At 45.4% G+C, this 24,391-nt stretch overlaps 1 protein-coding gene across 1 annotated transcript in view; it reads left to right on the top strand.

The window, feature by feature from the left end:
• NT5E (5'-nucleotidase ecto) overlaps positions 1–24,391 on the top strand; it is a 127,414-nt gene that overhangs the window by 58,222 nt on the left and 44,801 nt on the right. Inside the window, exons 3-5 of the mRNA XM_069726419.1 lie at positions 3,789–3,977; positions 5,818–6,015; positions 8,715–8,869. Coding sequence (XP_069582520.1) covers positions 3,789–3,977; positions 5,818–6,015; positions 8,715–8,869 — 542 coding nt within the window. The remainder of the gene's footprint in view (positions 1–3,788; positions 3,978–5,817; positions 6,016–8,714; positions 8,870–24,391) is intronic.

Here is a 24,391-nt window from a genome sequence, read left to right as displayed (position 1 = left end):
TTTTTTTATGGGAAAAGTTGCAATTTATTTTTGTCTTCCAAATTGCTTAAATTCCCATGAAACACTTGAAGGGGTAATAAACTTATTGAATGTGTTTCCGAGCACTTGAGAGGTGAAGTTTTTAAAATGGTGTGACTTTTGGGTATTTTCTGCCACTTAGGCTCTCAACGCCACATCAAATGTGAAATGGTCTCTAAAAAAATTGGTTTTGTAAATAAAGCTGGAAAAACAAATTGCTGATCAACTTTTAATCTTTCTAATTTCCTAACAAAAACAAATTATGTTTAAAAAATGTTGCTGAAGTAAAGTAGACATATGCTAAATGTTATTTATTTACTATTTTCTGCAATATAACTACCGTATCTGGTTTAAAAGCATAAAAAATAAGTTCGAAAATTGCAACATTTTTAAAATTTTTGCCAAAAAAACTAAATTTACAACTAACATAAAGTACAATGTGTCATGAAAAACCATTTTCAGTACCATTTGGATGTGTTGAACCGTTCCAGAGTTATTACCGCATAAATTGACACTAATCAAAATTGGAAAATTTGGCCAGAAAGGTGAAAACAGGCTGGAAAAGGAGACAAACAAAAACAAGTATAGAGACAGAGAACTGATAAGGAAAACAAAAGGATCCTCCAAATGCACAATAGTGTCTAAAAAGTATCGATTTTTTTATTTAACAATTATTTTAAAAAAGGACATAATTAAATAAAGGAAATGGCAACACATACAAACAGAAAATGAAAAATAAACTGTGCAGAGGTTATATTAAGAAGCACTCCATTAACATGCAAGGATTAATATGCAATAAACAAAGTGCTGAGTGCTTAATACATACACATGGTGCTGGAAGATTATCATTATTATTATTACCGTATTTATTTATATAGCACCATTAATTCCATGGTGCTGTACATGTGAAAAGGGGTTAAATGCAGGGTAATAGATATCGTTAACATTAAACAAATTTACAATGACAGACAGTACAGAGGGGAGAGGATCCTGTCCTTGCGGACTTATATTCATCGGGATAATGGGGAAGAGACAGGAGGTCGGTGTGCTGCAGCACTGGTGGTGGTGAGGCGGCAGCTCTGGTGGTGGTGAGGCGGCAGCTCGGGTGGGTGGTGAGGCGGCAGCTCGGGTGGTTGGTGAGGGGGCAGAATGGTTATTGCAGGCTGTAGGCTTTCCTGAAGAGATGGGTTTTCAGGTTCCATCTGAAGGATCCGAGGGTGGTGGATAATCGGATGTGTTGAGGCGTGGAATTCCAGAGGCTAGGGGATATTGGAAGAAATCTTGGAGGCGGTTGTGTGGAGGAGAGTAGGAGGTCTTGGGAGGATCGAAGATTACGTGAGGGAAGATAGTGGGAGATTAGTTCAGAGATATAGGGAAGGGACAGGTTGTGGATGGCTTTGTAAATCAGTGTTAGTAGTTTGAAACTGGATTTGTTGGGGAATTGGGAGCCAGTGGAGGGATTTGCAGAGAGGTGATGCAGGGGAGTAGCGAGGAGAGAGGTGGATTAGCCAAGCATCAGAGTTGAGGACAGACTGGAGTGGTGCAAGGGAGTTAGCGGGGAGGCCACAGAGGAGGGTGTTGCAGTAATCGAGGTGGGAGAGGATGAGGGCATGCACAAGAGTTTTGGTAGATTGTGGGCTGAAGAAGGGACAGATTCTGGCAATATTTTTGAGTTGGAGGCGACACAAGGTGGCAACAGTTTGGACATGTGGTTTGAAGGGCAGAATCGAGAGTTACCCCGAGGCAGCGTATTTCAGGTGTGGGAGAAAGCGTGATGCCGCTTACCATAATAGATAGATCAGATGCTGGAGTCTGTCCTAGGTGTGTGGTGCAAACCAGACGGCTTGGATATTAGAAATAGGCCAGGGTCACACTTGCGAGTGTGATGCGAGAAATTCGCACGAGTCTCTCGCCTCAATACCCGACACTGCCGCCGGCACTCGGGATACATACTGCATAGAAATACATGTAGCCACACACTCCGGTGCCGAGTGCCGGCGACAGTGCTGGGTATTGATGCAAGAGACTCGTGCGAGATTCTCCCATCACACTCGCAAGTGTGAACCCGGCCTATTTCTAATATCCAAGCCGTCTGGTTTGCACCACACACCTAAGACAGACTCCAGCATCTTCCAGCACCATGTGTATGTATTAAGCACTTAGCACTTTGTTTATTGCATATTAATCCTTGAATATTAATGGAATGATTCTTAATATAACCTCTGCACAGTGTATTTTTAATTTTCTGTTTGTATGTGTTGCCATCTCCTTTTTTTAATTACCGTATGTCCTTTTTTAGTGTCTAAAAAATCAATACTGTTTAAACACTATTTTGCGTTTGGAGGATCCCTTTTTTTGCTTATCGGTTCTTAGTCTTTGCGGTCCGCCGTGCTACTATTTAGGAAACAAGAGGCCCATATACAGGTAAGTGTTAAAATTGTTGCAACTGCATGCCAGTTGCATTTTATTTGCACAAGTCCACACAAAAAAATCCAATTGCAATCTTTTTTTATGTGTTTTCCCACTTTTTAATACGCTTTGGGTATGGATTCGACTTTTTTATGTTTCAGTTTTCTTTTCTTTTACTACTATCCCACAGCTAAAAGCACAATTCTGATAGATATCAAAACTCCCCATAAAATGCTGTGCATGAGTTTTCAAAACATCCAATCCAATTTGCCTGAACTACTAAAGTAAGTTCACATGAAGCAATATGGCTGACTGTTTTACAGAGATTTTACAAAATTGTTCTATAAAGAAGTCGACCCATGCTGTCTCAGCAACTTCTATTCATTCGTGTGGGAATTGCGGGAAACAGTGGGGCTCAGCCAATCATGGCTTTTTCTGCGTAGTTCCATCTTAAGTCGATTGAATCTAGGTTAGTTCTATTTCCATCTTGGTAGTGAGAGACTTATAAAGGAATAACCCTTTAAAATGTGACTAAACCTTTAAAGGTTTTTATATCATTACAAGCAGACTGGTGGGGTCCAGGTCCTCAAAACCCCACAACCACTCCCCCAAATCCTTTCTTCCAAGAGATGCACAGCTGAGGAGACAGGAGCACACAGCTTCTACTGTGCGTGCGCATTGAGCAGCTTAGGGATTCAATAGAAATCACAGACAATTATAGGACGCTATGAAGCCTATATTCTCTATTGAACCCGTACTCTTCACTATAGTAGGAGCTGTGTGCTCCTGTCTCCTGAACTGCTGCGTACCTGGAAGGGTAGGGGGTGAGCGATTGGTGCAAGTCTCAGGACACAACTTCGACCGGTCCGCTTGCAATTATTAAGCCAAATAAATATCAAAAGACATTACAATGGTTTAGTTACTCTTTAAACATTGGCTAAAATTAGAGAATATGAGAGAGTTGTAAAATATGATAAGTATCAATCACCTTATTAATCCCCAATGATCTCGCCGAATTCTAACGCTGCCACAAGTCACTGTCCTCAGAGGTCACTTGCCCGTCATCCTTGTGTGGCAGCAAGAAATTGACAAATGCTCGTCACCAGATATTTTTAACAGGGCCTAGTATCACTTCAAGAAACCAGACCTAAGACGTATTTAATGCATATTCTGTTGTCAAACTGTCATGGTGGAAATAGTCCTGTACGTAAGAATATTGCAGGCATAATTATTGGGATGACCATGGAGGTGGCCCTGCAATCAAACATGCCAGTCCTGGTATGACCTTTAAAGAAAAGAAAACATCAAGGCAGTTGCGTTGTGTCTGCGTTACTGATTTATTCCTAAATTTTGTTTTGCAGGTCCAAATCTGATTTTTGAAGATGAAATTGATGTGTTACAAATTGAAGTTTCAAAAGTGCTAACCCTTGGTGTAAATAAGGTCATAGCACTGGGACATTCCGGCTTCGAAACTGATAAGCTCATTGCTCAGAAAGTGAGAGGAGTGGATGTAGTAGTAGGAGCACACTCACATACATTTCTTTATACAGGTTAGTAGTAAACTCAGTAACATCAATGGCTCTTGGAACCATGGAAAGGGCTAATCTTCCACTACTATTATATTTCTTACATTAAAGGGAATCTGTCACCCCAATATTCACCTATAAGCTAAGGCAACCGCGATCAGGGGCTTATAGTGCTGTAGATAAGCCCCCGATGTAACCTGCAAGATAAGAAAAACAGGTTATATTATACTCACCCAGGGGACGTCATCGTATGAAAATGGGAGACGCCGGACCCGGACCGCGACGCCCATTGGACCGGACCGCACCGGGACCGCCCCTGGTGAGTATAATATAACCTGTTTATCTTATCTTAGAGGTTATATCGGGGGCCCCTGATGCCGGTGGCCTTAGCTTATAGGCGAATTTTGGGGTGACAGATTCCCTTTAAAGAAAATCTATCTGTAGAATCATTTACATACAAAAAAGCAGATTTCTCTGGAAAAAAACCATTGGATCACAGATATCAAAGTATCAATTTATTCAGCTTCCTATGACCTACATGCCTATATAGATGGTGTAGATGGGTTGATCCTACTGACAGATCCCTTTTACCTTATTGCATTTAGGATGGATTCACACACTAATTAAAATAAATAAATCATTATTCTTATAAAAAAAAACATGCTACAGCTAGATGTTTGCCGAAAGACAAAATGAAACTTTGAGATGCACTATACATGGTGCTTTTTTATCTGGCATTTTCTTTTTCCTTTTGTATTTTGTGTTTTGTGATTATTGCTTTTTATAAGAAAGCACAGTATGTTACAAGTATAGCTTTTTTTCCATGCATTAAAATGAATACAGCTCAGCATATGACATATCCCTTGATTGTTTTGAGCCCAGAGACAGCGATTAATGGTGCGAGGTCACTCAAAAACGTGTTGGTGGTGCCTGTCATTTGAAGAAGCCTTGTTTTATCCTCCACTTTGTATCCATGGGAATAAAAACCGTTCACAGTTCATTGAGATGGAACCTTGTTCTTCCTCTTTGTTCTTTTACCCACTTTGTAGCTTTCTTCTTTCGCACACCTCCATCATTATACACAATAGTAATGTTATCCTAACAATGTCTCTGTATCTTCATTGGATGCTGTTTATTATTTGTACAGAAGTGTTTGTCTGTACTCCCTATGTCCCAATATAGGAGAAATTCATGCCAAATGCTGAATGAGTGCCAATTTTCTCCCATAGAAATCAACAAAGATAGAAAATTGCAATTATGTATACAAATTGTTGTGAATTCTACTGTGTACTGTACAAGTATTGTTTTTCAAGAAGCTTGGTTCGGAAGTATGAAATACTTTAGGATACATAAAGCACCCATACAGGACAGTATCTGTAATTCATGCTATAGTAGACATGGCACCCATATGGAACACAAGGAAATTTGATCAAGCACATGCTCACGATAGAGGGACTGATTAAGAAAAGTGTTCTAATAGAAACTGATGTGGTTGGGGATTTTGCAAGATTTATAACAGCAGCTTGTCAGGAGCTGAAATTGAAGGTGAGAGAGGTAAGAAGATAACTGCTGTATAGAAATCGATGGGCTGGAGCGAGTTGTCTGGAATGTTAGGTGTTAACCCCTCTGCTGGAATGTAACTACTGTGAGCTATTGGTCAAGGTCTGGGAAGGCACTAGTAGCCAAGCTCCATGGATATAATGCACAAGAATGACAGCAGATAGAAAAAGCAAGTCAATTGTAAACTTGCCTATGTTTATGCTGCTCAGCTAATTAAAGCAATTTAACAACTTGAGAACACACCTTTAAATGCTGTCTTTATAACAGATTCTTATTTTATATTGGTGAATGTTTATGATTACAGGCACGCCACCTTCCAATGATGTACCTGTCGAGAAATATCCCTTTATGGTAAATTCTGACGATGGTCGAACTGTGCCAGTTGTTCAAGCATATGCCTTTGGAAAATATCTTGGCTACTTAAATGTTACTTTTGATGCACAAGGAAATGTTTTACATTCTTCTGGAAATCCAATTCTACTGAACAGCAGCATTCCCGAAGGTTAGCAAAATATCTGTTCTTTTTTAACTCAGCTAAGGTAGCTATGCCCATATGTTGAGAACTTCATCTTTGTACTTTTGAAACTGGGTCAATAGTGCATTTGCATTATTCATGCACGCCTAGAAATGTCATGAAATTTGTTTGGTATCATATAAACTATGTCTTTAACAAAAAATAAATACATTCATAAATAAGTATACATTTTCTATAGTAGTGACATTCTATTATAAAGCACCTTTGGTGAATGCAAAGTTGGCAACAACTAAAAACTAGAGAAATATACATAAAGATACTTCAAGGGAGAAACCGCATGGCCAAAAGTGTGTGGGTTTACATCCACTCAGTTGCAGAACATTTCACTGAAAAACATTGCCTGTAATATTGAGTTGGTCTTTTCTGCTGTAAAAGTCTATAGTCCAGGAAAGGCTTTCCAACACAGTTTGGATATGTCTTAGGAGAATCACATCCATTCAGCAATGTTAATGAGGCCGGGCACTGGCACCGGCTGAAGAGGTTTGGCTTCCACTCGGTATTCCAATTCATGCCAAAGGTTGTTGATGGAGTTGAGGTCTCGTCTCTGGTCAGGCCAGTCAAGTTTAATAAACCATTTTTCAAGGATGTACCTAGTACATGAGGGGCTTTGTCATATTAATTTTGTTGCAAAGTGAGAAGTATACAAATCTCTTCGATGTATGATATTATACTACAATTAATCTTCACTGTAGCTTTGAAACCCAACACAAACCGTAAAAAAACCCCTCATAATTCCTCTTTCTCCAAATGTTACAATAACTGTTAATCAGGCAAGAAACATTCTCCTAGAATCTGCCAGACTCTGATATGTTTGCCAAACAAACAATAATAGAGTGTTTTTCATTATAGCTTCAATAGGAGAGCTTTGAATAAAATAACATTTTTATTTGAGTTTCACAGAATGATTACAGGAGAACAGTTGAACATCACACAACTAAAATTAAAAATAGTTCATATAGGGTCATGGTGTTTGGGTTACAGTAGAATATGAATTTAATAGACAATGCAAAAAAAAGTGTATTGTGTGATCAAATAACCTCACTGATTGGCATTTGCCATTGAACATTCTGGATGAAGAGGATAATCAATTCAAAGTTATTTATTTAAAAAAACCTCTTTATGGAATGCCATGTAAGTATAAGGCCGGTGTCACACTTGCAGCTGCAATGCGAGAAACTCGCCTCAATACCCGGAATTGCTGCCGGCACTCGGGACCGGAGTGTGTGGCTGCATGTATTTCTATGCAGCTGAACGCTCCCGTCTGAACTGCCGCCGGCAGTGCCTGGTATGGAGGCAAGAGACTCGCTCAAGTTTCTAGCATTGCAGTTGCAAGTGTGACATCGGCCTTACTTGTATCATCTTGTGAAAAGTCATTAATTTTATTGATGATGAAATTTAACTTCAAAAAAACCTTGATTAACCCTTTCCCTCAAAATGATGTATATGGATGTCACCAATGGGATTGTGACTGGGATTGATTCCCACAGTGACTGCCAGAATTGTAGAAAACTCTGATCCCTTTTGTTGAACCTGTGATACACCACAACCAGTACTGATGGATCTTACTTTGTCCTGTCTTCCGATCAGTCTGACTGACTGAAATGTACTGAACCTAATAAAGCTCCCCAGGGATGTTGAATAAGTCATATATCATTTTGTCTGTTTGGCAGATGTTACATTTTTTTATGTTGGGTGTTTTATTGTTTTATTTTCTTTGTTCCTTAATCCCATGAAAAAGGCAATGTAAATATTACATAGATACTACAGCATGCACAAGTAACTCAACTGAATAAATATTAACTTGAACAGGAAATAGAAGTCTGGTCAATTTTAATAGGTTTTAGAATAACAGGTGTGGAGTAGAAATGAGTGAATGAGTGAATAAATTCAAGTGGAATTGAATTCAACTCGAATTTGGCGAAAATAGAAATTCGACAAAAATGCTAATTTTGGAGGGATTTCATTTTCACGTTGACTTAGCAAAATGGCGGCTGCTTGGCCACCATATTATTGAAAAATGATGAGCCATCACAATGATAAAAAAATATTCGGCCTCTCTGCTACTCACCTACACCTGTCCAGTCATTGATGCATGTTCTGATCTCCTAGCACTTGTGATGGAATCTTTAGGCCTCTCTCCCTGTACCGGACTTCCAGATGTAATGGCAATTGAGAAGGTGATGCGTATGTGCTTAAAGGTCAAGACACACATCTTGACATCATGATGCCATTGACCTCTAGCGTGGCTGTGCAGTACCCTCACCTGGAGGTCCAGCAGAGTGAAAGAGGGCAGGAGATTCAAATGCAAGTGGTGGGGAATCAGAAGATGGGGTGAGGACGGGCCAAATGTCGGTGAAAAAGCGGAGGGGCAAGAGAGATCAGCATTAAGGTGATTTTTCTTATTTTTTTAAATATTACGTTCATGGCGTCTGGTGACACCTCAAAGTATAATAAGCGACATTTAAATTTTTCCTGACTCGGTCATCTCAAGTGAGGAGATTTTAACTTGTAGAATTTAGCTTAGATGAGATGAAACGATATATGATCTGTTGATGGTGAATATTGCAGGCAAAGTTGTATAGCTTGAATAAGTGCAACGTGATCCAGGGGAAATGCCATCATAATTGACAATGCCTGTGAGACATCTGTGTATATCTCTTTTCCAGATCCAGCACTTTTACTGGAAGTTAACAAATGGAAGGAGCAATTAAATAACTTTTCTGCACAGGAAATTGGAAGAACCTTAGTGTTTCTAAATGGTTCATCTGTGGAGTGTCGATGGCGAGAATGCAATTTGGGAAATCTGATATGCGATGCTATGGTACGGGGCTGTAAATATATTTATTTCTTTGTTCTAAAATTACCGTATGCAATGAAACACACAGCAGGGGCCCAATTAATTATTGCATCTGAGTCTTTTTTGCCTAGTTTTTCATGTTTTAAGGCTACTTTCATTTTCACAAAATTCTTCTTTTAATTTCTGCTTTTTTTAAGTCTATTTTATATGTGTTTTTATTTTGCTTTTTCCTTATCTGCCAGAATTGCCCTTGTTTTTGTTTTCCAATTGTTTGCGGCCAAAAGTTTAAAAAGTTGCTATATGTTTGAGACCTTGTACTCCAGTCCCCTGTGGAGTGATTTTTGACACATTTTGTAGTATTTTAGCAGAACATGCAGCTTTTTGTTCTAAAATGGCAAAAAAAAGTCAAACACAAAATTAAAGAGTATTTTTTCTCTTTCACAAAATTCATAAACCATGTGTACATGTACCATGTGCTCGGTCCTATCAGTGATTGGCAGCCACCTGTGTGTGCACTTATACAGAGACAGCTGTCACTCCCTGATGGGATCACACACTGGACAAGAAAGGGCAGAGGATTAAATGCTGAAAAAACAGGTTATACTGAATCTTCTGACAAAACTGCTGTATAGATCAATCTTCTCAGCTCCTCCTGATCTATAACATGGGGCCTGCAGCATTTTCATGGTGACAAGTTCCTTTTAATCCCGGGTGAAGGTTAGCATACAATTCCATCCAGGTCATACTAATGTTTCAGGGAAATCGAGATCTGGGTCTCAGAGTTCTCACGCTAGAAAGCTTAACATGGGTTTTCAGTCTCTGAATTTGAACCGGCATGTTCTCATTTATTGACCTCAAAGATATTGAACAAAGCATATTAGAAAGCATAGTATAAATGCATTATAAATGTATTGTTCAAGGAGTTGTACTGGACTTTTTTTTTTTTTTTTTAATTCTGGGCCTAAAAACTAACAGGCAGGTAGTTGCTAATAGAGGCCACTACATGGCTGCTCTACCTGGTGCCAACTCAGATCAGTCACCAACCACTCCTGTTGGCAATTCTGCTGCTCAATGTCAACAGAGCAGCTCTTCTTCTTCCAGACAGCTCTAAAGAGTGCAAGAGAAGATACTATTCTGTCAACGTGACATCAGTGGAAATCACTGAATTGCTGGCTGGAGCAACCTGTGACCACTCTGTGCCGGCAGAGATTGGCACCGGGCACAACAGACAGATAGTTAGCTTCCTGTTAGTTCTTAGGCTAATTTTCCTACTGCCAGAGACAAAAAATGACATAGTGAAAAAAGTAATATAGTCTTGTATAACCTCTTTAAATTTTAGTATACAATATACTGTATCTACGTATAAATATAAGTGGCATGTAAAAGGTTACTGTTATTATGAATAGTTAAACAACTTAAAAATGAAATAATCTCTAAGAGGCCTGAAGTTAAAGGGAAGGTGCCGCAATTTTGTTTTTGTATTAAAAATGATGGTTTATATAAACAATTATTTTTAATACAAAATTAATTTTTTGAACTTTAATATCTTTTTTATTATTAATTATTTTTGCAGCCACTGGGCGCCGCCATTTTGCTTTGCAGGAGTGTAAGTGTAGCTGCACGACACTTACACTCTGCAAATATGGCAGCCCTGGGCATAGAAGTCAGCAGTCGGCGTCCGACCCCATACCTATCATTGAGCTGCTCCCTGCTGTGATCTGGCCACGCCCCCTGGGCTGACTCCACATCACAGCAGAGGCAGGAGATCGGCGCCATCTTTCTTCAGCCTACAGTGGAATGTACCTGTGAGCTCCACTGTGACTGAGAGCTGTGCTGTTGGAGGGGCAGCTCCATCTGTCTCCCCCTCACACTGTCAGCGGCCGTTCCCTGTCCTCTGCTGCCTGTAATCTCTAGAATCCCTAGAGAGGCAGAAGTGCTGCGGTCTGATGTCCTCGTATCATGAGCTGCAGAGGTAACAGGGAGAGGGGGAGAGTCTCTTTGTGCTGTTTGCTCCCTGCCTCTCACTGCAGCCACTGATCAAGGACATCAGACCGTGGTGTATCTATTACTATACTGTGTGATACTGACTGCTGATCCGAGTATGTAATCCTCTGCTGTGTGATACTGTCTGCCGGCCATGTATCTAATTCTCTCCTGTGTGATACTGACTGCTGAGCCATGCATCTAATCCTATCCTGTGTGATACTGACTGCCGCCCTGTGTATCTAATTCTCTCCTGTGCCATACTGACTGCTGAGCCGTGTATCTAATCCTATCCTGTGTGATACTGTCTGCTGAGCCCTGTATCTAATCCTATCCTGTGTGATACTGACTGCTGAGCTGTGTATCTAATCCTATCCTGTGTGATACTGTCTTCTGAGCAATGTATCTAATCTCATCCTGTGTGATACTGTCTGCTGAGCTGTGTATCTAATTATCTCCTGTGTGATACTGCCTGCTGAGCCGTGTATCTAATCCTATCCTGTGTGATACTGTCTGCTGAGCTGTGTATCTAATCCTCTCCTGTGTGATACTGCCTGCTGAGCAGTGTATCTAATCCTCTCCTGAGTGATACTGACTGCTGAGCCATGTATCTAATCCTATACTGTGTGATACTGACTGCCGCCCTGTGTATCTAATTCTCTCCTGTGTGATACTGACTGCAGAGCCATGCATCTAAACCTATCCTGTGTGATACTGATTGCCACCCTGTGTATCTAATTCTCTCTTGTGCCATACTGACTGCTGAGCTGTGTATCTAATTCTATCCTGTGTGATACTGTCTGCTGAGCCCTGTATCTAATCCTCTCCTGTGTGATACTGTCTGCTGAGCTGTGTATCTAATCCTCTCCTGTGTGATACTGCCTGCTGAGCTGTGTATCTAATCCTATCCTATGTGATACTGTCTGCTGAGCCGTGTATCTAATCCTATCCTGTGTGATACTGTCTGCTGAGCCGTGTATCTAATCCTATCCTGTGTGATACTGTCTGCTGAGCTGTGTATCTAATTCTATCCTGTGTGATACTGACTACTGAGTCGTGTATCTAATCCTATCCTGTGTTATACTGTCTGCTGAGCTGTGTATCTAATCCTCACCTATGCAGTCCTCTCCCCCCTGCATGTCTTTCCCCATTGCACACACAGCTCAGTGCGTGCAATAACAGGAGCAGCTGCGGTCAAGCTGTATTATGGCATTATGTGTGATCTATGGCTGTATTATATGTGATCTATATGGCAGTATTATTTTGATCAGTATTGTGGAATGATGTAAAAGCTATACGACGGTATATGAGAACTAGATTGTGGGATTATGTGTGATATGTGGCGGTATTATGTGAAAATTATATGGTGGTATTGTGTGTGTTCTATATGGCGGTATTATGTGAGACGTATGTGGCGGTATTATCTGAGACGTATGTGGTGGTATTATGTGTGATCTATATGGCGGTATTATGTGGTGGTATTATGTGTGATCTATATGGTGGTATTATGTGGCGGTATTATCTGAGACTTATGTAGTGGTATTATGTGTGATCTATATGGCGGTATTATGTGAGATGTATGAGGCGGCATTATGTGTGTTCTATGTGGCGGTATTATGTGAGAACACTGGCGGTATTATGTGTGATCTATATGGTGGCATTATGCGAGAACACTATGGCAGTATTAGTGAGAACACTATGGCGGTATTATGTGAGAACACTATGGTAGTATTATCTTCAAAAAGGGGACCCATTCTAGGGTTGTTCTGGCTGAGCAGCTGCACACAGGTCTGGGGTAATAGAGGGGGCAGCATGACCTCCAGTTAGGTGCAGTCATGGGAGGGCTGGTGAGGCAGCTGAAGAGAGGGGTCTCATTTTTATCATTACTATATGGCTACATTTCCCCCCAGCGTCACACCGGACCGCGCCTGTCGCCTCGCTTTCACATATTGCCAGGACAGGATGGAGAAGACCAGATCTGAGGAGGGGAATGGGGTCTGTATGCAAAGTCTGGATCAGAACAGGCCATCAATCCACAGAAATGTTTCCTGGATTTCTGTGGAGCAGACAAGCAGACAGTCCATCCATGTGTATGAAAGACTGTGCTCTATGTACAATCCCTGGCTGCTCCGCGTACCACACACTCTCCTGAAATACTCTGCGCTGCTGTCACCCTGCTTCCTCCACCATATATCTCCCAGAATCCTTGCTGCCTGCCATCCTCGGTGACTGTCTACTTGTCAGTATAACTGCAATCACCAACAAAATGGTTGCTCACTGGGTTCCTGAATATCATCCTCTCTAGTTGGAGCGCCCCCAGACACAGGGCCACAAGTCACTCGGTACTGGTCCTTTCTGCTCGGTTATGCGGTTGTCACGGTGGCTGGACCCGGTCGTGACCCTGCTAAGGGGCGTCCAATAAAGGTGATAATACAGTCTGTCAGGGGTTCGTGACGCCACCTGTGGTGTTCGGTCAGGGTGACCGACGCTGCTGTGGGGTCCGCTGGGGTGATGGAATGGCAGCTGGATGGTATACCTTCCCACAGGTGAAGTATGTCCCCAGGGCTTCCCAGTAAGGTAGATGGTGATGGTGTGAGGTGCAGGCAATAACGAGGACACAAGGTTGCAGTCTCTTTACCTCTTTACTGAAGGCTTCAATATCCTCAGTCCAGAGCACGTTCAACCGGGCTATCAGAGACCGGCCGGTCCGATGGGCACATCCAGAGTTTCCTTCGCAGATGGAAATCGTTGCCTACCAATAGCGCCTGTGCGTTGTAGTCCTACCCTGCTGAGCATTCGGAATAGTCCTCACAACCGCTGCTCTCGTTCGTTCGTTCTCTACAGCTTGCTTTCTCTCTCTCGTTCTTTGGTTCCAGATGTTCCTAGTTTCTAACGTCCCCTAGATATGTTATGGCTAGGATGCCACCCGTTTGACGGGAAGGCTTGGAGGTCTTCCGAGACCCTAGAGACGCCCCTCTCCCAATGTTGCCCCCTATGTCTTCGTAGGTGTAGAAGGTAGACAGCCAACCTATGATTAACTGTCCAGCATAATTTGAAGTAAGGCCTGAAGTCAGTTACTCCTACGGTGATCCGGCCACCGACTACGCGCCTCAGTAAGATGTTGCCTTTCTCTCTCGGCACGACTCTTACTGGCTCTCCTTTGTGCTGATCTCGTTTACACTGTTCCACAATATCCTTCCCTTCGTGTCTCTCTCCTGGATACCGCCGCAGGGTGTGCAGGCGTGGTTCTGTTACGTTCTGTTCTGTTCGCTAGGCACCTGCCAGGTTCCCACGCCTGACAGGGTCCCCCCTGTGCCTTCCCCCTGCAACACCCCCTAACACGGGATGTTGCCTGGTTCCAACCCAGTCAGCTTCTAACTAACTTCCTCCCCAGCCCCTAGTTTTACCAGTGTGAGGAGTGGCCCAATAAATAAAGCCCTTTTCTCCCCCTAGTGGCCGGAGTGTGAAGTGTAATGTGTTCTAGTGATACCTGGTCAGGAGAACTCCTTAGTGCCATCAGACGTACCGCTGCTCCCCTTAGCGGCAGAGCGCCATACTGCAACGACCAGATCTCTGGGGCGCTGCATAATCCCTTAGCAAACACCCAGAAGGGGAGGAGAGGAGACATCACACACGTCAGCAGACTCAGCCCATATTTACTGCAGTGCTGTAATGTGAGCTAGTTGTACACTAGGTTTTTGTCAAATTTCAGCAGCTGCTCCCCCTAGTGTTTAAAAGTGGAAATGCCAAACCTTTTCAAATTATTTTTCATGGTTTACTAAATTATAAACAAATGATAATGTTTTTTAAGAAAATGTGAACATTAATTCTTTACATTTTTTCAATTGCTGGAATTTTTTGATGGCACCTTCCCTTTAAAGATGACACATTAACTTTGTCTTTTACGCAAAAAATACATATATTAATTTTTTTCATTTTACAAATAACATGGGCTGATGCAAATGTTTGGGCACCCTTAGAGAATTGTGTGGTCAAATAACTTTGACCAAGATTTCAGACTGTTAGGGTTAAGTTTTGTTCACTATCATTGTTAGGAAAGGTCAGGTGATGCAAATTTCACAGCTTTATCAAAACCTTCTAACCTGGCACTCTGAAAATGAAAATGGCGGAGGCCCAAAAAGCAGGAGAAGGCTATGAGAAGATAGCAAAGAATTTTCAAGTTGTCCTTTCCCAATGTGTCAAGCAAACAAACTTGACATCACTCTCTAAAACACCCAGGGTTGTGTATGTAGGCAGCCAGACTTGCCCATCTATTAGACTGGCCTTAAAACCTGGCCCAGATGCACATAACACGCCTCTTAGTATTATGTGCACTAGAGCATAACCCCAAGTTTACATAAAAAATAACCACTGCAGTGATGCATACCTCCCATCAACTATGTGTCTGGCAGCCACCTTACATACATCCCCCTCTGCTTAACACCTTCTACCACTAGACATGGGATTCTCGTGAGGGTATCGGCATTACTACGTAGCTTCCCAGCTCTATGGTCTACATAGAAGCTGAAATCTTGGTAGGCTAGAAACCAGCAGGTAATCATAGTACCCTACAATTCCTAGAAACACTCTCTTAATTTGCTTCTTTGATAGCGGTCTCGGACAGTTTTGGATTGCATCCACTTTAGTGACCTGGGGTTTGATCTTGACTCTAGCTACTACATATCCTAGATGCTTTTGCACAGTATTGTATATATAATGTATATACACATTCTATAGCTATAGATCACACTTCAATTATTCTTTTAGCAGGGTTTCTGCTTTTATGTAAATTTGGCTTATAGCAAGTTATAAATGGAAAAATATACTACTACATTTACATACCTATGTTGTAGGCAAGACATGGTATTTTTTTCACTGGTAGGCCCAGGATTATATTCACAAGGTTGCCTTGGAGCTTTTTAGGTGATCCATCTTAACCAGCAGAGAGAGTTATTGTTTTTAAGCAGCATGTGCCAATATTTCCCCTCCATTTTGAATATGTGGAGTATTCAGCAAGTATATTTTTAGACCTGAGCTTAGCACTATTAGAGTTCAGGATAGTTGAGCTAATTTCGGGAGCATTCACACAGTGTGGTCAAATTGTTCTTTATACAGAAAACTGAGACATGACTTTACTGTCTGAATATACCTTAAAAGAGAAATATATTCTATTAAATTCAAGAGATGAGTGGATTGCCATGCAGAGGATCGAATTACAGTTGAATTTCCTTAAATTCTCAGTTTCACATGAACTCAAACATTTTCAGAATCGATTAACAGTTCACATAGAAAAAACTTGCCAGGAACTGTTTCTTACATGCTGAAGCGAATATTTTGCATGTCGCAAATAAATTATTTTGGACAAACTTAGCAATCAGCAAATACGAATTTCAAAAGATTCGTTCATCTCTATTTAATACCTAATGACTAGTGTTGAGCGATACCTTCCGATATCGGAAAGTATCGGTATCGGATAGGATCGGCCGATATTCAAAAAATATCGGATATCGCCGATACCGATACCCGATCCCAATGCAAGTCAATGGGACCAAAATATCGGAATTAAAATAAACCCTTTCTTGCCTTGTAGGTTCATTCTACATGAAGGAAAACAACTAAGAATAATGCCGGATGTATTTGGGGAGGTGGCGCAGACATTAAAGTCATAGAGGTTTATCCCAATCAAATAGAATAGCATGTTTTTTGGGTTTTTTTAAGACGTTCGGAGTGACAAAGATATTGACTATGTAAATATTTTTTTTATTTTGTCAGATATTGATGTTTCACTATTCCACGCCCTTCCCCTTCTTTTTTTTCTTTTTTTTTTTCTTTTCCCACACTTTCATCTTCATCATCATCAGCATATTTGACATCAACTTCTTCTTCACCTTATTCATCTTCTTCTTCATCCTTTACCTTTTTTTTTTTTTTTTTGATTACATTCTTCATATTCATTTTATTCAACTATTATTATTCTTCCTATTCTACATATTCTTTTTATTCCACTGTTATTATTCTTCCTATTCTACTTCTTCATCATATTCTCATTTGTGACAGGCATTCCCGTAGTTGTTATCTATAAAAGTTGGAAGATTACACCTTCCGTTCTGCCAGTCACAAAAGTTACATTTGTCCGCGTTCAGTTTGGCCTGCAGCATCAGGCTTTATCCAGGGGCACCACGAGGAGGAACGGACTCACCCCCATACACTGCTTAGTCTTCTTCTGCATATAATTTAGATAATATCTTTTGCTCTGATATTAAGTCTTATGCTTAATGTTCTTCTGCTCTTTGTTCTGCAGCCTCTTGTTCTTCTGCTTCTCGGTCTTCCATGTCGTCGTCTCCAGGGTCGTCGTTTCCAGTGTCGTCATCTCCGCCGTCGTCGTCTCAGCCGTCGTCGTCTCCGCCGTCGTCGTCGTCATCGGGGTGGTCTTCCGGGTCGTCGTCGTCGTCGTCATCGGGGTGGTCTTCGGGTCGTCGACTTTAGGGTCTTCAACTTGGAAATGTAGCAGAAGGTACAAGAAGGCTGAGAAAATGCCAAGAACCAGCTGATGGAACTGGAACTCGGATGGCTACCCGAAGGTTCAAGAGCCTATGGAACTACCGAGGACCAGCTGACGTTACTGGAACCCGGTTACTAAGCAGGAGGTACCCGTGCTAAAAAGCACTACCAAGGACCGCCTGACGTTGGCGGAACTCAGATACCCAGAAGGAGGCACCTAAGCCAAAGGCTCTGCCCGGAACCAGCTGACGGTACTGGAACCAGGATGGGGAGCAGAAGGTACAAGAGCAAAAGACACTGCCGAGAACCAGCTGACGGTACTGGAACCCGGATGGGTAGCCGAAGGTCCAAGAGCCAATGGAACTACCGAGGACCAGCTGACGTTACTGGAACCCGGTTACTAAGCAGGAGGCACCTGTGCCCGAAAGCACTACCAAGGACCACCTGACGTTGGTGGAACTTGGATACCCAGAAGGAGGCACCTAAGCCAAAGGCTCTGCCCGGAACCAGCTGACGGTACTGGAACCAGGATGGGGAGCAGAAGGTACAAGAGCAAAAGACACTGCCGAGAACCAGCTGATGGTGCTGGAACCAGGTGGTGGACCTGAAGGTCCACAGGAGAGGAGAGAACAGCTAGGCCGCGAGGCAGCCGCAGTTACCGAACCCCAACAGTCCTACAGGGGGAGCTGGGCCTACTGGCACTACAGAACCAGCCTTGACTACCAGTTCACGCAGCCCACATAGGAAGCTCCTGGAGTTGGCTAACCCGACCGCACCACGACGGGGCAAGCATAGGCGTCTCAGTGAGCTTGACACAACCCGGAAACAGCTGACGGTGCTGAAACCAGGCTTGGCACGAGGGAGTACCTGTGTCAAGAACACTGCCGAGAACCAGCTGGCGGTGCTGGAACCCAGATGCGTTGCCCCAGTGTGCAAGAGCCAATGGCACGACCGAGGACCAGCTGGCGGTGCTGGAACCCGGTTACTAAGCTGTAGGTGCCCGCGCTTAAAAGCACTACCAAGGACCGCCTGACGTTGGCGGAACTCGGATACCCAGGAGGAGGCACCTAAGCCAAAGGCTCGGCCTGGAACCAGCTGACGGTGCTGGAACCAGGTGGTGGACCCGAAGGCCCACAGGAGAGGAGAGAACAGCTAGGCCGCGAGGCAGCCGCAGTTACCGAACCCCAACAGTCCTACAGGGGGAGCTGGGCCTACTGGCACTACAGAACCAGCCTTGACTACCAGTTCACGCAGCCCACATAGGAAGCTCCTAAACTGGAGGCACCCTGGAGTTGGCTAACCCGACCGCACCACGACGGGGCAAGCATAGGCGTCTCAGTGAGCTTGACACAACCCGGAAACAGCTGACGGTGCTGAAACCAGGCTTGGCACGAGGGAGTACCTGTGTCAAGAACACTGCCGAGAACCAGCTGGCGGTGCTGGAACCCAGATGCGTTGCCCCAGTGTGCAAGAGCCAATGGCACGACCGAGGACCAGCTGGCGGTGCTGGAACCCGGTTACTAAGCTGTAGGTGCCCGCGCTTAAAAGCACTACCAAGGACCGCCTGACGTTGGCGGAACTCGGATACCCAGGAGGAGGCACCTAAGCCAAAGGCTCGGCCTGGAACCAGCTGACGGTGCTGGAACCAGGTGGTGGACCCCAAGGCCCACAGGAGAGGAGAGAACAGCTAGGCCGCGAGGCAGCCGCAGTTACCGAACCCCAACAGTCCTACAGGGGGAGCTGGGCCTACTGGCACTACAGAACCAGCCTTGACTACCAGTTCACGCAGCCCACATAGGAAGCTCCTAAACTGGAGGCACCCTGGAGTTGGCTAACCCGACCGCACCACGACGGGGCAAGCATAGGCGTCTCAGTGAGCTTGACACAACCCGGAAACAGCTGACGGTGCTGAAACCAGGCTTGGCACGAGGGAGTACCTGTGTCAAGAACACTGCCGAGAACCAGCTGGCGGTGCTGGAACCCAGATGCGTTGCCCCAGTGTGCAAGAGCCAATGGCACGACCGAGGACCAGCTGGCGGTGCTGGAACCCGGTTACTAAGCTGTAGGTGCCCGCGCTTAAAAGCACTACCAAGGACCGCCTGACGTTGGCGGAACTCGGATACCCAGGAGGAGGCACCTAAGCCAAAGGCTCGGCCTGGAACCAGCTGACGGTGCTGGAACCAGGTGGTGGACCCGAAGGCCCACAGGAGAGGAGAGAACAGCTAGGCCGCGAGGCAGCCGCAGTTACCGAACCCCAACAGTCCTACAGGGGGAGCTGGGCCTACTGGCACTACAGAACCAGCCTTGACTACCAGTTCACGCAGCTCACATAGGAAGCTCCTAAACTGGAGGCACCCTGGAGTTGGCTAACCCGACCGCACCACGACGGGGCAAGCATAGGCGTCTCAGTGAGCTTGACACAACCCGGAAACAGCTGACGGTGCTGAAACCAGGCTTGGCACGAGGGAGTACCTGTGTCAAGAACACTGCCGAGAACCAGCTGGTGGTGCTGGAACCCAGATGCGTTGCCCCAGTGTGCAAGAGCCAATGGCACAACCGAGGACCAGCTGGCGGTGCTGGAACCCGGTTACTAAGCTGTAGGTGCCCGCGCTTAAAAGCACTACCAAGGACCGCCTGACGTTGGCGGAACTCGGATACCCAGGAGGAGGCACCTAAGCCAAAGGCTCGGCCTGGAACCAGCTGACGGTGCTGGAACCAGGTGGTGGACCCGAAGGCCCACAGGAGAGGAGAGAACAGCTAGGCCGCGAGGCAGCCGCAGTTACCGAACCCCAACAGTCCTACAGGGGGAGCTGGGCCTACTGGCACTACAGAACCAGCCTTGACTACCAGTTCACGCAGCTCACATAGGAAGCCTGGAGTTGGCTAACCCGACCGCACCACGACGGGGCAAGCATAGGCGTCTCAGTGAGCTTGACACTACCCGGAAACAGCTGACGGTGCTGGAACCAGGTTTGGCACGAGGGAGTACCAGTGACAAAAACACTGCCGAGAACCAGCTGGCGGTGCTGGAACCCAGATGCGTTGCCTATTAAAGATTGTCTTCCTAGAGCCCCAACTAGCGGTGCTGGAGCAAAGGGTTGCAGGGGGAGCAGAGTGTAGGCCGAAGCCTGCACTGGAGGCAGCTTTGTGTCAGCGTTGCGTTTGCAGGACACTTTGCCGGCTACACAGTGGGGGAACAGCTGGCGTTGCTGAACCCCACTAACACAATGGCGGGTGTTTTTCTCTGTGCAGCTAGCACTTGCGGGCAAAAACTAGCGATGTTAGAGCCCGTGGTGGAGGAGGAGGAGAGGAGCAGAGTGTAGGCCGAAGCCTAGTTGAACCAATTTCAAAGGAAACCTTTAACCCCCCCTCAGGTGTCACAAAGTACAAGAGACACACCTTGTGCAGTATTAATGCTGCACAAGTGAAAGGTTGCTCTATTAATTTGTCTACTCGCACACGCTGAATGAAAGACGTACACAATTTAGCCCATTCTACAGTCAAACTGTAGTGGATGCGTGACTTGGCTTTTTAAGGAGACGCAGCACAGGTGTCCCAAATAACGCCTTGGTGCTTGGCGCAGCTTCCTGAGCGTTGTTATTTGCTGTACTGGAGTCTGCACTCTTGTGTTATCCCTTGGCAATGCCCTGTTAGAGCTGCCCGTCTTATGACCTCATTTCATGTTGGCCGGTGCGGTTAACGATGGCCATAAATCCCAGACCCACAGTGCCTTTTCATAAAGTCACACTGCGGTGCTGGGATTCATGGCCTTGAGCAGTAAATATTTTGGCCGCTCACACACGTCCTTACACCTGCTTCAGACTGGGCGGCCTCTGCTGATCCCTTCTCGCATGCCGCGGCCATGAGGCTGCACAGTCTGAAGAAGGCGGAAGGAGATGAGTTAAGACAGGCGAAGATATGCACTGCTCGTGCCCATCAATCACACCCTCGCAGTCAAAATAAGTAAGACAACGAGGAGCATTGTTTCAGGAGGGCGGACGCACAGGCGCAACAAGCCAACCAATGATGTCAGAAGACGGGAAGCGCTACCAAGGGGGGTGCTGCGTATCATTAGAAAGGAAAGTCACACCTCAGGGACAGTGGAATGGTCTCAATGAGACACATTTTGTACGTGTTGAGTTCCACGTGGGCAAGGAGAAAAAGTCAGCCACCTTGTACAAATGCAGCAGTACTGCTGTACAAGGTGGCTGTTATACATAGAAACACCTGGGGGGGTGGGGCCAGGTTCCCTTTAATTTCAGTTCATGTGCCTGCGTGGCGTTTGCAGGTCACGTTGCCGGCTACACAGCAGGGGAACAGCTGGCGGTGCTGAACCCCACTAACACATTGGCTGGTGTTTTTCTCTGTGCAGCTAGCACTTCCGGGCAGAAACTGGAGGTGTTTGAGCCCAGGGTCAGCAGGAGGAGGAGAGAAGCAGAGTGTAGGCCGAAGCCTGCACTGGTGGCAGCTTTTGGTCAGTTGTGCCAGCGTGGCTTGTGCTGGACACGATGCCGACTACACAGCAGGGGAACAGCTGGTGGTGCTGAACCCCACTAACACATTGACTGGTGTTTTTCTCTGTGCAGCTAGCAGTTCCGGGCAAAAACTAGCGGTGTTTGAGCCCAGGGTCAGCAGGAGAGGAGCAGAGTGTAGGCCGAAGCCAAGCTGAACCAATTTCAAAGGTTACCTTTAACCCCCCCTCAGGTGTTGCAAGGTACAAGAGCCACACCTTGTGCAGCATTAATGCTGCACAAGTAAAAGGTTGCTCTATTTAATTTGCTCCTTGCACACGCTGAATAAAACACGTACACTATTTAGCCCACTATACTGTCAAACAGTAGTGGAGGCGTGACTTGTCTTTTTAAGGAGATGCAGCACAGGTGTCAAAATTTACACCTAGCTGCTGGGCGCAGATTCCTGAGCGTTGTTATTTGCTGTACAGGAGTCTGCGCTATTGTGATCCCTTGGTCATGCGCTGTGAGCGCTTCCTGTCTTCTGACCTCATTTCATGTCGGCCGTTGCGGTTAGCGATGGACATGAATCCCAGACCCACAGTGTGTTTTCAAAAAATCACACTGCGTGGCTGGGATTCGTGGCCTTGTGCAGTAAATATGTTTGACACTCACACATGTCCTTACACCTGCTTCAGACTGGGCGGCCTCATCTGATCCCTTATCGCCTGCCGCGGCCATGAGGACACCCAGTCTGAAGAAGGAGGAAGGAGATGAGTGAACACAGGCAAACATATGCACTGCACATGCCCATCAATCACACCCTCGCTGTCCAAAAAAATAAGACACCGAGGGGCGTTGTTTCGAGCAGGGCAGACGCACAGGCGCAGCCAGCTAACCAATGATGTCAAAAGACGGGCAGCGCTAACAAGGGTGGTGCTGCGTATCATTAGAAAGGAAAGTCACACCTCAGGGACAGTGGAATGGTCTGTAATGAGACACATTTTGTACGTGTTGAGTTCCACGTGGGCAAGGAGAAAAAGTCAGCCACCTTGTACAAATGCAGCAGTACTGCTGTACAAGGTGGCTGTTATACATAGAAACACCTGGGGGTGGGGGGCAGGCTCCCTTCAATTTCAGTTCATGTGCCTGCGTGGCGTTTGCAGGTCACGTTACAAGCTACACAGCAGGGGAACAGCTGGCGTTGCTGAACCCCACTGACACATTGACTGGTGTTTTGCTCTGTGCAGCTCGCATGTCCGGGCAAAAACTGGCGGTGTTAGAGCCCAGGGTCAGCAGGAGGAGGAGAGGAGCAATGTGTAGGCCGAAGCCTGCACTGGTGGCAGCTTTTGGTCGGTTGTGCCAGCGTGGCTTGTGCTGGACACGATGCAAGCTACACAGCAGGGGAACAGCTGGCGTTGCTGAACCCCACTGACACATTGACTGGTGTTTTTCTCTGTGCAGCTCGCATGTCCGGGCAAAAACTGGCGGTGTTAGAGCCCAGGGTCAGCAGGAGGAGGAGAGGACCAATGTGTAGGCCGAAGCCTGCACTGGTGGCAGCTTTTGGTCGGTTGTGCCAGCGTGGCTTGTGCTGGACACGATGCAAGCTACACAGCAGGGGAACAGCTGGCGTTGCTGAACCCCACTGACACATTGACTGGTGTTTTTCTCTGTGCAGCTCGCATGTCCGGGCAAAAACTGGTGGTGTTAGATCCCAGGGTCAGCAGGAGGAGGAGAGGAGCAATGTGTAGGCCGAAGCCTGCACTGGTGGCAGCTTTTGGTCGGTTGTGCCAGCGTGGCTTGTGCTGGACACGATGCAAGCTACACAGTAGGGGAACAGTTGGCGTTGCTGAACCCCACTGACACATTGACTGGTGTTTTTCTCTGTGCAGATCGCATGTCCGGGCAAAAACTGGCGGTGTTAGAGCCCAGGGTCAGCAGGAGGAGGAGAGGAGCAGAGTGTAGGCTGAAGCCTAGTTGAACCAATTTCAAAGGTTACCTTTAACCCCCCCGCAGGTGTTGCAAGGTACAAGAGCCACACCTTGTGCAGCATTAATGCTGCACAAGTAAAAGGTTGCTCTATTTAGTTTGCTCCTTGCACACGCTGAATAAAACACGTACACTATTTAGCCCATTATACTGTCAAACAGTTGTGGAGGCGTGACTTGTCTTTTTAAGGAGACGCAGCACAGGTGTCAAAATTTGCACCTAGGTACTGGGCGCAGATTCCTGAGCGTTGTTATTTGCTGTACAGGAGTCTGCGTTATTGTGATCCCTTGGCCATGCGCTGTGAGCGCTTCCTGTCTTCTGACCTCATTTCATGTCGGCCGTTGCGGTTAGCGATGGACATGAATCCCAGACCCACAGTGTGTTTTCAAAAAATCGCACTGCGTGGCTGGGATTCGTGGCCTTGTGCAGTAAATAGGTTTGCCGCTCACACATGTCCTTACACCTGCTTCAGACTGGGCGGCCTCAGCTGATCCCTTATCGCCTACCACAGCCAGGAGGCCGCACAGTCTGAAGAAGGCGGAAGGAGATGAGTTAAGACAGGCGAACATATGCACTGCTCGTGCCCATAAACCACACCCTCGCTGACAAAATAAATATGACA

The sequence above is a fragment of the Ranitomeya imitator genome, chromosome 5 (genome assembly GCF_032444005.1).
Source record: "Ranitomeya imitator isolate aRanImi1 chromosome 5, aRanImi1.pri, whole genome shotgun sequence".
NCBI classification, from domain to species: Eukaryota; Metazoa; Chordata; class Amphibia; order Anura; family Dendrobatidae; genus Ranitomeya; species Ranitomeya imitator.
Note: the sequence above shows the minus strand (reverse complement) of the source record. Positions and strands in the feature narration are given on the sequence as shown.